This window comes from Nicotiana tomentosiformis, chromosome 9 (genome assembly GCF_000390325.3).
Source record: "Nicotiana tomentosiformis chromosome 9, ASM39032v3, whole genome shotgun sequence".
NCBI classification, from domain to species: Eukaryota; Viridiplantae; Streptophyta; class Magnoliopsida; order Solanales; family Solanaceae; genus Nicotiana; species Nicotiana tomentosiformis.
The window spans coordinates 84,250,486-84,267,011 of record NC_090820.1 but is presented as its reverse complement, the minus strand read 5'-3'; the positions used below and the strand labels follow the sequence as shown (position 1 = coordinate 84,267,011).

The window sequence follows — 16,526 nt, the reverse complement described above, 5'->3', positions numbered from 1 at the left end:
GTATGAGATGAGATTTTCAGAGTTGGCCCGTCATGCTATCTGTTTGGTTCCCATAGATAGGGAAAGGATCAGGAGGTTCATAGATGGCCTCACTTTTCAGCTGCAATTGCTTATGACTAGAGAGAGAGTGTATGGTGCTACATTTGATGAGGTTTTCGATATTGCTCATCTGATTGAGATGGTTCACAGCCAGAAGCGGGTTAAGAGGGAGGCCAAGAGGCCTCGTGGACAGGGTGGATTCAGTGGTGTTCCTTCTAGGGGTCAGTTCCGCCACGGTAGGGGTCGTCCTTTCAGACATGCTCAGAAGACTCGCCCAGTTCACCGTGCTGCATCATCTGGCTATGATGCACATAGCTATCAGCAGGGCCAGTCTTCATTCGGTGCACTACCAGCTCAAAGTTCGTCTCATGCACCATCAGATCAGGGTTCATCTGTGTCAGTACCTTCTAGCAGTTATTCCGGTGCTCGGGGTTCCCTTCACTCCCCACTGCCATTTGCAGAGAGAGGCTGCTTTAAGTGCAGAGATTTGGGTCATAGCAAGAGGCATTGTCCCCGCTTTTTGGGAGGTTCATCTCAGTAGAGGAGTCAGCCTTCAACTTCGGCACCAGTTACTTCACCACCCGCCCTGCCAGATCGGGGTGGAGCTCCGTCAGCTATGGGTCGACCTAGAGGGGGAGGCCTATCAGGTGGCGGTTAGGCCCATTTCTACACACTCCCTGCCAGACCAGATGTCATTGCTTCGGATGCTGGGATTGCAGGTATTGTCTTAGTTTGCCATAGAGATGCCTTTGTATTATTTGACCCTGGTCCCACATATTTATATGTGTCCTCGCATTTCGCTCATTATCTGGATATGCCCCATGAGTCTCTAGTTTCACTTGATCATGTGTCTAAGCTGGTGGGCGATACTGTCATTATGGACCGTGTATATCGTTCATGTGTGGTGACAATTGGGAGTCTAGAGACTAGATTAGATCTCTTATTTCTTAGTATGGTCAATTTAGATGTTATCTTGGGTATGGTGAGTTATCAGATATTTTGTTATATGGCTTTGAGCCAAGTGGGGGAGTCTGATATCTATGATTTGATTGCATGATTTTGTACGATATTAGTTTTTGGGCTGAGGCATACTTGTTGATTGGTTATGACTTGCAGAGGTTGATATCGGGGATGACTTGAGTAAGAAAATTTCTTGAATGCGGGTTATATCGCACTTATTTTTAAAAAAAAATCATGAAATGATTAAATTATTATTTTGAAGGATGTAGTGCATACGGGGTGTGAATTTGATCGGTGGTGTTAAGGCTGGGTTGCCCCTTCGAGCGTTGTTGTGCTAATGAGGCACGTGTCTTTCAGCCCATTTGGGCAGTGCAATTTAGAACTTGAAATTACATTTAATGGTGCTGAGATATGCGGTGATTCTGTATGATTATGGATTCTACATTTTAGTATAAGAAAGGTAAGAAGAATAATTTTAAATTCGCATAAGGTATTTTCAGAGTGAGCATTACAGTTGAGGTATTTTTGGAGGGACATAAGAAGAGTATAATGGCTTACGGGCCTAATGGTGGTTTGGTGTTATGTTAGGGTGTCTTGTAGTGAGATTTGGGTAAGGGTCGTGGAGTTCTGACAAGGAGAAGTATCAAATTAAGGATAATTCAGAAGAAACTCAAAGTGAATAGGACAACTGGGTAGTAGGCTAGACCAGTATGGTGATGACATGATAGATGCGGTGTGTTGTGCAGGATTAAGATCTACATGTACAAGGTGATAGTTCATTCTTGAAGGCAAGTTCACGAATTCTGAACAGAATGGTCAATGTTGTATATTTAGATGAATGTTATAGTTGCTCGGTAATCCTTGAGAGGTGTGCGCGGTTGAAAGGGGAATTGTGTTTTGATTTACGGATGTTCATTGGTATTGTGATACTCTTCTGGTTGATCGACTGATGATATTCACTTTTTGCTATGTGGCATGGAAGAATTTTAGGAGTATTCCTCGTGGATGATCGTGTATGAGATATGTGTTAGACATTCTGGCGGTGAAGTTGGGATTAGATATGGGATTCATGTGTTATATAGATTTGGAGACTAGGAGTTCTCAAGAGCAGGTTGTTTCCATGGTTGTGGACTATAAAGTCATGGCCGAAGCTAGCTAGACGATAGTATGTGTTATGATTCAGTCATTGTGGGCTTTCGGAGGGTTATTTATCCATGTGGGGGTGCCTGGAGTTGATTTGGGGGTCCATTGGTAGGACCATTTAGGATGTGTATTCTACACCGAGTCGGATTAGTTGGCTCCATACTGCTATTGTTGAGGGATGTGCTATTCTGTTGTTGTTGAGCTTATTCGTGTTTTGATATGTTCGGTGAGTTACTCTTCTATGCTATGAGGGGTTGTGATTCGTTGGTTGTATGCACCCATGGTGCAGTTCTATTGGGACCTTATAGCGAAAATTTATGCGAGATGGGTATTTGGGTGATGCATCAGTGGTTGCGCATTGGTTATGTTCTTTTGGGTTTGTGTGGCATTGTGTCATTTGCTTCTCCATGGTTATGGTAATGCCCTTCGTGTACTTGATGACGGATTGCGCGTGGTTATTGATTTTGAGCACGGTGGCTGAGGTATTTCATGTGAATCAGTGTTTGGATGGAGTCGCGTATTGCGGCAGAGTTATGTTGAGATATGATCCTTGTGTTAGATTCTTGTGTTATGGTTCTACGGTGTGTGATGGGTTCTTAGCATTGCGTCGGGGTGGTACCCATCGGGCTTACGGGATGATTCTCTTGTTTGAGTCATTTTCGTGATCGAATACATTTGGAAGGTTGCTTATTAGTGCACGAATTACACGGGTTGTGGCTTTAGATAGTATTGGTGTGGCATGTCAGTAGAGTAGCTAGTATTTGATAAGATGAAGTCATCGGATCTAGGATGGGAGCTATCAGATTTGATTGTGGCATATTTGGAAGGATGATATCGAAAGTCAGCTTAGGAATTTCCTATGGTTCTTGTCGAAGGAAATGGAGCTCCACGACTGGTAGATCTGGTGAATAGTTATGAGTCTCTTCATGTTTCTTTCATCATCGGTGGTGTACGAAGGTTTTTGAATGGAGTCTTGTTTCATATGAGGTTTATTACCGATATGGGGTTGTTTCGAGCAGCTATGGTGATTAGAAATCATTGCTTCGAGCATTTGAGCTATGTGGTATTTGAAGTTTTGTGAATTTGAGTTATGGTTACGGCTTTTGGTATAGCTTGTTCAGACTTATATAGTGTGTAGGTTGCGGGATTCTGACCTTATAAGAAATTCAGGATGTTGGAAATTAGATTCTAAGGCTTGTGGGCTAGGTAGAATTAAGAAATTTCAGTTATGTGGTGTTATCAGACCTATATGGGATAGGGTGACATGGGATCACCCCCGGATGCATGCATGGTAAGATGGAATAGTGATTTGGTGGCTTGGAAACAACTCTTGGCACGTTCGAGGACGAACGTATATTTAAGTGGGGGAGGATGTAATGACCCGGCCAGTCATTTTGAGTGTATTAGCCTCGATCCCCTATTTATTGCATTCCCCATATCTGTTTCTGGTTATGTGACTTGCCGGGAGGTCTTGTTTTGGTTTCGGAATGTTTTGGGACACTTAGTCCCTAAAATGGAAGCTTAAGTCTTAGAATTTTGACCGTAGTCTGGATCGTGTGAAGACGACTCCAGAATGGAGTTTCGTCGGTTCTGTTAGCTCCGTTGGGTGATTTTGGACTTAGGAGTGTGTCCGGACTCTGAATTTGATGTCTGTAGCTAATTTAGGCTTGAAATGGCGAAAGTCGAATTTTTGGGAAGTTTGACTGGGGGGTTGACTTTTTGATATCGGGATCGAATTCCGATTCCGCAAGTTGGAGCAGGTCCGTAATGTTAAATATGACTTGTGTGCAAAATTTAAGGTCAATCGGATGAGGTTTGATAGGTTTCGGCGTCGTTTGTGGAATTTGAAAGTTTAGAAGTTCTTTAGGCTTGAATCTGGGTGTAATTGATGTTTTGATGTTGTTTTGAGTGATTCCAAGGCTCGACTAAGTTCTTATAGTGTTTTGGGACTTGATGGTATGTTTGGTTGAGGTCCCGGGGGCCTCGGGTGAGTTTCGGGTGGTTAACGGATCATTTTTGACCTGGGTGAGATAGCTGATATCTGCTGCTGCATTTTTCTGGTTTCCTCTTACGCATTCGCGAGAGGAGCCTCGCGTTCGCGAAGAGTGTTTTTGAGTTGGTGAGATTTTGCTCTACGTGTATGCGAAGGAGAGGACATAAATGCGAAGGTACAGCAGTGTGTGCATCGCGAACGCGTGAGTGGCGTCGCGTTTGCGAAGGTGAGTGAGGCAGCTGGGGACCCCCCAGTCTTTTGTTCTACGCGTTCATGGGGTGAGGGACGTGTTCGCAAAGGTCTGAGTTTGCAAAGCTTTGCGTTCGTGAAGCGTAGGTCTCGTCCGTGAAGAGTTAAGTTGAGAGGCAGTCTGAGTTGGTCTACGCGAACGCGAGAGGACGGTCGCGTTCGCGAAGAAGGATATCTGGGCAGGCAGTATTAATTTCAAAAACGAGGGTTTGAACCCATTTTTCATATTTTGAGCTAGAGAACACGGAATTGGGCGATTCTTGAAGAGATTTTTGTGGAGTTGATTAGGGTAAGTGATTCCTACTTGGTTTTGGTTAAATCCCGTGATTTCATCTTTAATTTTATCATCTAATTTGTGATTTGGGGTGAGAAATTGGGGAAAAAGAGGAAGAACTCTTGAGTTAGAATTTTGAGGTTTTGAATGAGATTTTGTTATCGGATTTGAGTAATTTTAGTATGGTTAGGCTCGTGAGTGAATGGGCTTTCGGGTTTTGTGACTTTTGTTGGATTTCGAGACGTGGGCCCGGGGGCCGGGTTCGAGTAGATTTCGAATTTTTGGCTTATAATTTTGTGTTTTTCAGGTGGAATTGATTCCTTTAGCCTATATTAATTATACCGTACTGCTTGTGGCTAAATTCAGGGCATTTGGAGACTGATTCGAGGGGCAAAGGCATTTCGGAGTAGGATTTGCTCGGTTTGAGGTATGTAACACTTTCAAACTTGGTTCTGAGGTTTCGAAACCCCGAACTATGTGCTATACGATTGGTATTGACCGTGAGAATTGTGGCTTGGTTGATTCCATGGTACTGTATAGTGACTCTATTTTGTTGATATTCGTGTTTTCATCTTGTGATAAAGTAATTGAGCTGTCAATCATGCTAGATATCATGTTTAGGCTTTATGTCGGTACTGTTGGGACCCCTAGTGATCGTTTCTTGCTGTCATTTCACTTATTTCATTGATATTATGTAATCAGTCATGTTCATGCATTTCATATCATATCTTCGTCTTAGTTGTTGTTATTGATACATCATATCATTATTTCGGGCTAGTGCATTGGCATGTAGAGATAGCAGAGTTATATTCTTTTCATTGTTCGGATCTACTTCACTTTATTGTTTGAGTTGCCTATTTAATTTGAAAGTATGCCTGCGTTTCTGTTCAGTTATTACTATTTTATCTATACCGATTGAGCTCGTCACTACCTTTCAGTCCAAAGTTTCGACTTGTTACTTACTGAGTTGGATGTATTCACGTTACTCCTTGCACCTCATGTGCAGATCCAGGCATTTTTAGTCATGGCGGCGGTTGCTAATTGCGGCTTCAGAGTTCGGGGACTACCAAGGTAGCTGCAACATTCGCAGACCTTGACTCTCCTCCTTTATCACCAGTTGTATTTTCAGTTTATTTCTCTAGACACTATAGTGGACTGTATTCTAAGTTAGACCCCCATGTACTTTGTGATACCATGGTTTTGTGATGGGTTGTATCGTATTTTGGATATTTCTGTTTTCAAAAAGGCTTTCCTAAATTATTAAATTGCTTCCGTCTTTATGTTCAAAGATTTTTCTGTGTTGGGATGTTGAGTTGTGGCTTGCCTAGTTCCACGATAGGCGCCATCACGACGGGATAGGTTTTGGGTCGTGACACCTCATAACCAAGTTTAGAAATGTTACTTACCTCAAACCGTGTAATTTCTTACTTCGCTATGCCCTTACCTCGTGAATTGGTCTTCGATAGCCTCGTATCTAGCCACAATTAATTCGATCTAGTCAAAATAAATTATTGAAATTAATTCCATATGAAAATTTCAATTTTCCAACAAAATCCAAAATTTACTCAAAAATCGCCTGTGGGGCCTATGTCTCAGAACCCAACAAAAGTTACAAAATCCGAAAGCCCATTCAACCACGAGTCCAACCTTACAAATTTTACCAAATTCCGACATCAACTCGACCTCCAAATCTCAAATCTTATTTTCAAATCCCTATGTCCAAATTCCCGTTTTACACCTCAAAACACGTAATTTAGTCGGAATAATCGACGATAGTTCAATATTATTGACTAAAAATTGCCACAAGTGACTTACCTCAAGAATTCGCATGAAAACCTCGCTCAAAATCACCCAGCCCGAGCTTGAAATGCCCAAAAATGGCAAAAACTTGGAACTCCTATATTTTTGTACTGTCCAGGGGTTTCCACTTCTGCGGGATTTTTAACCGCACGTGCCGTCTCGCAGGTGCGTGAATTCCTTCGCTTCTGCGAAGCCATCTCCCCTTCCCCTGTTCCGCTTCTGCGCGCATAGCTTCGCACCTGCGACCTCGCAGGTGCGGCAATTTCTTCGCACCTACGACCACTGCCCCTCTTCACGCCTGGCCGCTTCTGCGATGGGCTGGTGCGCACATGTGGCTTCGCACCTGCGATCAAACCTCCGCAGATGCGAGAAAACCAGAAGCAAAAAATTTCCAGCAGTGGTTTTAAGTCCAAATTTTATCCGTTAGCCATCCGAAACTCACCCGAGGCCTCCGGGACCTAAACCAAACATACCAATAAGTCCTAAAATATCATACGAACTTAGTCGAAACCTCAAATCACATCACACAATGCTAAAAACACGAATCACACATAGATTCAAGCCTAATAAACTTTGAAACTTCCGATTTCTACAAACGATGCCGGAACCTATCAAATCACATCCGATTGACCTCAAATTTTGCACACAAGTCATAAATGACATAACGGAGCTATGAAAATTTTCAGAACTGGATTCCGACTCCGATATCAAAAAGTCAACTCCCCGGTCAAACTTCCAAACTTAAATTTCTAATTTAGCCATTTCAAGCCTAATTTAGCTACGGGCTTCCAAAAACTTTTCTGTACACACTGCTAAGTCCAAAATCACCATACAGAGCTATTGGAATCATCAAAACTCTATTTCGGGGTCGTTTACACATAAGTCGACATCTGATCGACTATTTCAACTTAAGCTTTAACCCTTGGAACTAAGTGTTCCAATTCATTCCAAAACCTCACTGAACCCGAACCAATCACCCCGATAAGTCACATAACAACTGTAAAGCATAAATTGAGTAGTAAATGGGGGAACTGGGATGTAATGCTCAAAATGACCGGTCGGGTCTTTACATTCTCCCCCACTTAAACATATGTTCGTCCTCGAACATGCCAAGAGTTGTTCCTAAGCCTTTAAATCACTGTTCCACCCTACCATGCACAAACCCGGGGGTGATCCCACGTAACCCTATTTTGTATAGGCCTGACAACACAACATAATTGAAAGTCATGAATTTAACCTTAGGCCATAAACCTTGGAATTCAATTTCCAACATTCAGAAATTCTTTTCAAAACACGAATCTCACATCTACACACTACATGACTCTGAACAAGCTGTATCAAGCCATACCTCGTTCCAAAACCTTCGTACATTGTTGATAATAAAAGAAACACACGGAATCTCATAACCCCTTATCAGATCAATAAGTCATGGAGCCCTCTCGCCCAACCAGAACTATAATCACTTTCTAAGATGACTTTCAGTGTCATCCTCCCAAATATACCGTATTCAAACCCGATAGTACCCATTCTAGGTCCAATGACAATATATTATTAAACAAAACTATCCCACAGACATGCCACACCAATATAACTCAAGCCACAACTGCGCAATCCGTGTACCCAAAGATGGAAAATGTCTAAAAGAAGAGAACCGTATTGCAAGTTCAACAAGTACCACCACAACTGCAATGCTATAAGCTCATCATATATAGTAGAACCAAGACACACGAATCAAACAACGGTAACCAGCTCATCTAGAGCTCACATTAACATCAGCTACACGGACAACTCACGTGCTATAGTATCAATATCTGGACCCACACGGACAACTCATGTGCCAATAACATAAATGTCAGGATCAGCACGGATAACTTACGTGCTAATAATATCAATCGCCCGACATGGTCACAGGCCTCCAGTCTAAGCATATAATGCATGAGCAAACAAATAAGTACACATGTATATGATAAATGAAATAAAATTCACATGCTCCTGGACTGGTATAAATAACACGCCATAGAGTAGGCATGTGCAAAGTGTGCTATCACAACTCAAATCGGCAAGTTAACGCAGAAATAGTAACTACCCAATTTATTCGGGGAATTAGCCTCTTTGTAACCTCAAGTGTAGCCTAGATAGTTCTTGACAAAGGTACGAATACGAGAAACGTTATAACTTTATGCTTAACAGTCAACTCTAGGCATATCTTTGCCTAAGAATTCTTCCGAGTATGAATACTTGCCCCGATGCCCGTACATGGCTCAAACCTCACATACGTACGCACTCGTAGCGCGCAGCTATCACAAATAATTAGCGCAATTAGTGCCTCCACTGAGTTTAAATAAAATACCCACCTCAAACAGGCCGCAACACTGAAACAATTTGCTTTTGAGAACTCCTAGTCCCCCAAATTCATAGAACACATAAACCACCTTAACTGATCACAACTCCAGCACTCGTATGACTATCACCTCCTTCATGCACGATCATCCCACTAGGAATACTTCCATAATTCTTCTGTGCCACATAGCAATAATTTGAATATCAGTAGTCTATCAACTAGGTGAGTACCGCAATACCAATGAACATCTGTAAGTCAAAACACAATGCGCCTTCTGAAATGCGCACCCTTCTCAGGGATTACCGAGCAGTTATAACATTCATCTAAATATCTGAAACTAACCATGTTGTCCAAAATTAAGGACCTTCCCTTCAAGACTAAATTGCCACCTTGTACATATAAATTTTAATCCCGCACAACATACCGCATCTATTATGTAATCATGTGAAAAGCACGAGAATCTCATTATCAACTCTGAGTCACCAGCAAATTACATACCCGGTTAGTTAGAAACCTTCCATTTTCTCTCATCCAGGAGGAAATCACAATACACAACATGTCCCCCACACCAGTAGAAAATATCTAGTTCGAACCATGGTAGAAACCATCAAGAATATTTTGAAATCTATTTGCACATAACCAAGATATCAGAACTGAATTCCTCTAACTCGACCCAGCCACGCATGTCACCAAACCCAAGAATATTTCCACCAAAACATCTGTAGAGCCTCACCACATCATAATCACCCAACCAAACCGAGCATACCATTACCATACTGGTCTAGCCTACTACCCAATTGTCCTATTTTCTCCGACTTTCTTATGGATTACCCTCAAGTTGACACTTCTCCTTGTCAGAACATTACGATCCTTACCCAAAGCTCAGTATAAGACACCCTAACATAAAATCACACTGCCCTAAGGCCCATAAGTTACTGTATTCTTCTTAAGCACCCTTTCAGTACTTGAGTCATCCTCGATCTCAACCTCTGCAAGTCATAACTAATCTACAAGTATGCCTCAGATCAAAACTAAAATTTAATATATAACCATGAAATTAAGCCATCCGCAGCAGGCTCCCCCACTTGGCTCAAAGCCATAGAACAAAATGTTCCATAACCCACAATACCCATACTCTATTACTGCCATAATACCACAGTCAGTTCAATGAAAATTCTTCTCAAGCTCATACAATGCCAACCATAAAAATACCTCAATCATCCGCTAAGCTGACATTCATTCTCTTGACACTCAAGTCAATTTTTTCAACCAGCTTCAAATTCAAATCTAAACACATACGCCCCACTGGCAGAAAAGAAATCTCCACTCACATTATAAGGAACACACCTACGTAGATTACTCCGCAGGGGATAACCCACCTGCTTAGCCTCAAATTGGTATCTTGTTATACCCTTTCGCAGTCACAATTACTATGCAATCACTTAATCTTTATGAGTCCAAACTCATTAATAAGACATGAGAATTTAATTTGTCCCAAAATTTAACAACGAGAAATATCCTTCAAAACATTCATACTCGAGACTGTACGTCACATCAAAATGAAAATCATGCACCCAATGGCACTTTCTTTACATTTCAAGGAAACAATTCTCGTCACATATCATCTTAACACATCCCGCAGTCACATCATACTAATCACAAAGCCATTTTACCACTCATCGAGCCACAAGTTCCACTCGTAAGGACATTACCGGACATATGAGTCCAAATGTACAAGTTACAACTGAAGTTACCGAGCTTAAGCTGCGATCTAACCCTGGCCTCAAGTCCTCCAGACTGACCCATCACGAAAACACAGAATACTCATCTCGAACCTCGTTCATGGAATCATAAATCGGCGATGCACAGCTGATACTGAGTGCTCACATGCGCACATGAATCTGGAAGGAATTCAAAGAGTTATATTTCAAGCTGAATCAATTCCGCACGATAAGGAAAGAAAGATGGGAAGTTTATCCTAAAATGCCCTGTAGCCTCTCGAAGATAAGTATGGACGTCATCATACCGATCCGCAAGACTCTACTAGACACTTGCTCATGACTCGTGAGACCTATGTAACCTAGGCTTTGATACCAACTTATCACAACCCAAAATCTCACCTATCGTGATGGCGCCTATATCAATACTAGGAAAGCCGACAACCTTAATGAACCACAATTTCTCTTAAGTTTGAAAACATAATATTTAAATTCAACGGAAGAAATCTCACAAATACAGATATAAACACTTTCAAAACCCGATGTCACTGAGTACATGAGCATCTAAATGAATACAAAGGCTGACTGATAAAAACATTGTCTGAAAATTAGAACAGTACAATAACTGAAAGGAAGAGAGACAAGGTCAGCGGACACCAAGTAGTTACCTTGATAGTCTCTAACTGGTAACACATTGAGGTCTAACAGTCGCCGCGTCCGGAAGCACCTGGATCTACACACGAGGTACAGAGTGTAGTATGAGTACGACCAACTCAATAAGTAACAAGACTAACCTCTGGGCTGAAAGTAGTGACGAGCTCCGCAGGTACAGTCCAGTACATATATAATGGTACAGAAATGTAGGCATGCTTTCAAGTTCAACAGTTAAACTCAGTACAAGAAAAATAAATCAATACTGCATGATATGAGGAATATGACATCTCGGTGGGAAGACCTCGTGTACTACTGGTCACTAATCAGTCAGTCACTCAGTACCGTATAAGGCCAATCCAGCCCTGGGGTCATTTATCCCGAAATGAAAATGATACAGACAAGATCCATGTCCAGGGAAATCCAACACAATATAAATAAGTAAAGCAAATCCATGCCCTGGGAAGTCCATCCCGAATACATAATCAGCTATGCTCACTGGGGGTGTGGACAGACTCCGGAGAGGCTCCTTCAGCCCAAGCGTTATATAAAGCCGATATGGCCTACTACAGGCGGGCAGTCACGATCCGTATAATAATAAAGCCTATAAGGCATGCTGCAGGTGGGCAGCCCCGATCCATATAATAATAAATCCTATAAGGCCTGTAGCAGGCGGGCATCCCCGATCCATATAATAATAAAGCCTATAAGGCCTGCTGCAGGTGGGCAGCCCCAATCCCATAAATATCCTCACAATGGATGAACATGACTGAGTATGAAATATACATTTTTAAAATAATTAAATTCAACAGCAACACGACCCTGTGGGTCCCAAAATATTGGCACGTAGTCTAATCATGATCTTTATTACAAGTCTCAGCTCAATTCCTCTAACACGAGGAGAATATGCGGATAATAACATGATTCTTCAATTTTTACAACTCCCCAAAATTTATTTAAGTCACAGTTTCTATGGTGCACGCCTACACGCTCGTCACCTAGCATGTGTCTCACCTCCGACAATTCACATCACACGTAATTCAAGGATTTATACCCTCAGAACCAAGTTTAAAAATGTTACTTACCTCAAACCATGTAATTTCTTACTCCGCTATGCCCTTGCCTCGTGAATTGGTCTCTGAAAGCCTCATATCTAGCCACAATTAATTCGATTCAGTCAAAACAAATTATAGAAATTAATTCCATATGAAAAAACTAATTTTCCAACAAAATCAAAAATTTACTCAAATATTGTCTGTGGGTCCCATGTCTCGGAACCCGACAAAAAGTTACAAAATCCGAAAGCCCATTCAACCACGAGTCCAACCATATAAATTTTACCAAATTCCGACATCAACTCGACCTCCAAATCTTAAATCTTATTTTCAAATCCCTAGGTCCAAATTCCCTATTTACACCTCAAAACACGTAATCTAGTCGGAATAATCGACGATAGTTCAATATTATTGATTAGAAATGGCCACAAGTGACGTACCTCAAGAATTCGCGTGAAACCCTCGCTCACAATCGCCCAGCCCGAGCTTGAAGTGCCCAAAAATGGCAAAAACTCGGAACTCCTCTGTTGTTTTACTATCCAGGGGTTTCCGCTTCTGTGGGATTTTTAACCGCACCTGCCATCTCGCAGGTGCGTGAATTTCTTTGCTTTTGCGAAGCCATCTCCCCTTCCCCTATTCCGCTTCTGCGCGCATAGCTTCGCACTTGCGACGTCGCAGGCGCGGCAATTTCTTCGCACTTGCGACCACTGCCCCTCTTCATGCCTGGCCGCTTTTGCGATGGGCTGGTGCGCACATGTGGCTTCCCACCTACGATCAAACCTCCGCAGGTGTGAGAAAACCAGAATCAAAAAAATTCCAGCAATGGTTTTAAGTCCGAATTTTATCGGTTAGCCATCCGAAACTCACCCGAGGCCCCCGGGACCTCAACCAAACATACCAACAAATCCTAAAATATCATACGAACTTAGTCGAAACCTCAAATCACATCACACAAAGCTAAAAATACAAATCACACATAGATTCAAGCCTAATAAACTTTGAAACTTCCGATTTCTACAAACGATGCCGGAACCTATCAAATCACATCCGATTGACCTCAAATTTTGCACACAAGTCATAAATGACATAACGGAGCTATGAAAATTTTCAGAACTGGATTCTGAATCCGATATCAAAAAGTCAACTCCCCGGTCAAACTTCCAAACTTAAATTTCTAATTTAGCCATTTCAAGCCTAATTTAGCTACGGGCTTCGAAAAACTTTTCCGTAGACACTACTAAGTCCAAAATCACCATACAGAGCTATTGGAATTATCAAAACTCTATTCCGGGGTTTACACATAAGTCAATATCCGGTCGACTATTTCAACTTAAGCTTTAACCCTTGGAACTAAGTGTTCCAATTCATTCCAAAACCTCACCGGACTCGAATCAATCACCCCGGCAAGTCACATAACTACTATAAAGCATAAATTGAGCAGTAAATGGGGGAACAGGGCTGTAATTGTCATAACGACCGGTCGGGTCGTTACAAGTAGTGACGAGGTTAGGTCAAGGCCCTACTGCAGATAATAAGAATCAAACAGAAGATATAATGATATAATAATAATGAAAGGGAAGTGAACAATAAAGAATTTGCGGGAAGTAACAACACAGAATCAAGGGAAGCTAATAAAACACGAAAGGAAAATAAGAATTTTACATGTTAAGGTAACAACAACCAAACAATACAGCAAATAAAGAAGATCAACAAGGACACTCCCGAGGTACCGCCTCGTAGTCTCGAATCATAAAATAACTCACAATCTTTCCTTATATCACCGTGGGAGCCTTTATATTTGGTTTTGAAAATCATTATCCCGAAATAGCATCTCGCGTTTTAGCCCACCTTACCACACCGCATAGCTTCTAGTAGTTCCCCTACTAGCCACGCGTATCAAGCCCACCTTATCTCAACGCATGCGTTTCAACACCCAGACCTTATACCACCGCATGCGTATCAATAATCACAACGGCACGACCGAAACCTCCTGCAAACAATAACAACCGCACGGCAAAAATGTCGTGCAACAACAACACGACAGAAATCTCGTGCAAACAACCAAACAATCACCTCGACAATAACACGAAAGCCAAAACACAACTAAATAAATGATATTTCACAACTTACACCTTGCCTCAAAAGAACCACGACCTTTCAATTTAATACCAAACTCAACAGCAAGATATTTCAAGGATAACAATTTCAAGTTAAGAATTCCACAGTTAAGTAGTGAATACGGAAATAAAGAAAAGTAAGTGATTAAAACCGGAATTCCAACATTTAGCCCATGTACGCACTCTTCACCTTGCGTACACGGCCTTCACATATCAAAAATTATCGCCACAGTACCGAATCCTATGGGAAATTTTCCCCACACAAGGTTAGGCAAGTCACTTACCTCAAACCACGCTCAATCAATCAATTAGAAGGTCTTTCCGTCTATTTTTCAACTCCGAACGGCTCGTATCTATCCAAAATAATTTCATACTATAAATATAACTATAGAAAACTAATTTAAATAATAAAATAATGATCTTAGCTAAGAATTAAAAAAAGAAAACTAGAAGCACCGGATTCAGTAACTCCTCAACGATCCGTAATTCGCCGAACATGGTCCAAATCACACCCGAGGCCCCCCGGGACCTCAACCAAACATACCAACAGGTCCTAAAATACGATACGAATTTAGTCGAGGCCTTAAATCACATCCACCAATATCAAAAACACGAACCGCACCCCCAATTCAAGCCTAATTAACTTAACTTTTAACTTATATATTCGATGCCGAACTATATCAAATCAAGTCCTATTTAACTCAAATTTTGCATACAAATCATAAATGATATTGGACCTACTCCAACTTCCGGAATCAGAATCCGACCCCAATATCAAAAGGTCCACTCCCGGTCAAACTTTCGAAAATCTTCCAACTTTCCAACTTTCGCCAATTAATATCCAGACATGCTCTTAAGACCGAAATCATCCCACGGAGCTATTGAAACCGCCAAAACTCCATTCCGGATTCGTCTTCACACAAGTCAAACTAAGGTCAACTCCTACGACTTAAACTTTCAATTTAGGGACTATGTGTCCTATTTCACTCCGAAACTCTCCCAAATTTGACATCAAGCGCCCCGACAAGTTACATAACCACAAAATAAAATAGAGGGAGCAATAACTAGGGGATCAAGGCTAATACTCTCAAAACGACTGGCCGGGTCGTTACAATAGTAATCAAATAAATTATTTGTTCCTCATTTATTCTTTATTATTATTAAATTAGCAAGTACTTAAATTTACTAATATGACTTTTTATTAACTTGATAATTGGCTTAATTTTTTGATACTACTTCTCTTTTAATATAATATAGATATATATTTTCTTACTCTGAATTATTTTTATTTTTTAAAATTTATGTTATACTGTTCAAAATTCTTCAATTGTCTAAATTCATCAATAATTTTCTTGAGTGTTATTTATTTATCAATTAAATCAAATGTAAATATATAAAATTATCTTTATCCCCCTCTTTTCGTAAAAGTTTTCTACTGTAATATTTAATTATTTTTCTCATTTTATATTTTACAGTAAATTTAATAATGTAATTTGTTTTACTAAATTATATTTTTGAATTCATCAAAAGTATAAAGAAATAAGCCTTTTATTATTTTTATCATAATAGTATCTTTATATTTATTATTTTTCATTATATAATTATGAGTTTTATTTATTAACTAAAATTTTCTACTTAGATAGTATATATACTTTCACGCTATCCCTTGAAATTCGTTTTTTTAGTATTCTTCCTTTATGACTATTTATTTATTATGATATTATTTATGTGTATATGTACGTTTTTTCTCATTATAATTCTAATTATAAGTCTTATATTTTCCCATAAATTATATTATTGTTTTGTTCCTTGCTTATTTAATTGTTTTATCCATTACTTAATATTATTAAAATGACATTTGAATTTTTAATAAATTATCAGTTTAATATAATACAATGAATATAATTTTATATGTTTTCTTGAAATTTAACTTGACTTTATCATGTATGACTTTCTCAATTATTTCGATTTTAAATTTATCAATAATAATTTCATGTATTATTTATTTATTTATTTTATCAAATAAATTTAAAGTTCGGATAGAACCACATTATATCTATTCTCCTCTTTATATATTAGTTTTTATTCTATAATTTTTATTTTTATTCATTTAGTGTTTATCTATAATACGAATATTATTGTATTATTTTTCTAAATGGATGGTGTTGATTTAGTTCAAAAGTTAA

At 40.0% G+C, this 16,526-nt stretch overlaps 1 protein-coding gene across 1 annotated transcript; it reads left to right on the top strand.

Moving 5' to 3' along the window:
• Window positions 1-7: 7 nt before the first annotated feature.
• On the top strand, window positions 8-580 carry LOC138899110 (uncharacterized). The gene has a single exon (XM_070185228.1). It carries the CDS (start codon window positions 8-10, stop codon window positions 578-580), a length of 573 nt encoding a protein of 190 aa, XP_070041329.1.
• The last annotated feature ends 15,946 nt before the right edge of the window (window positions 581-16,526 follow it).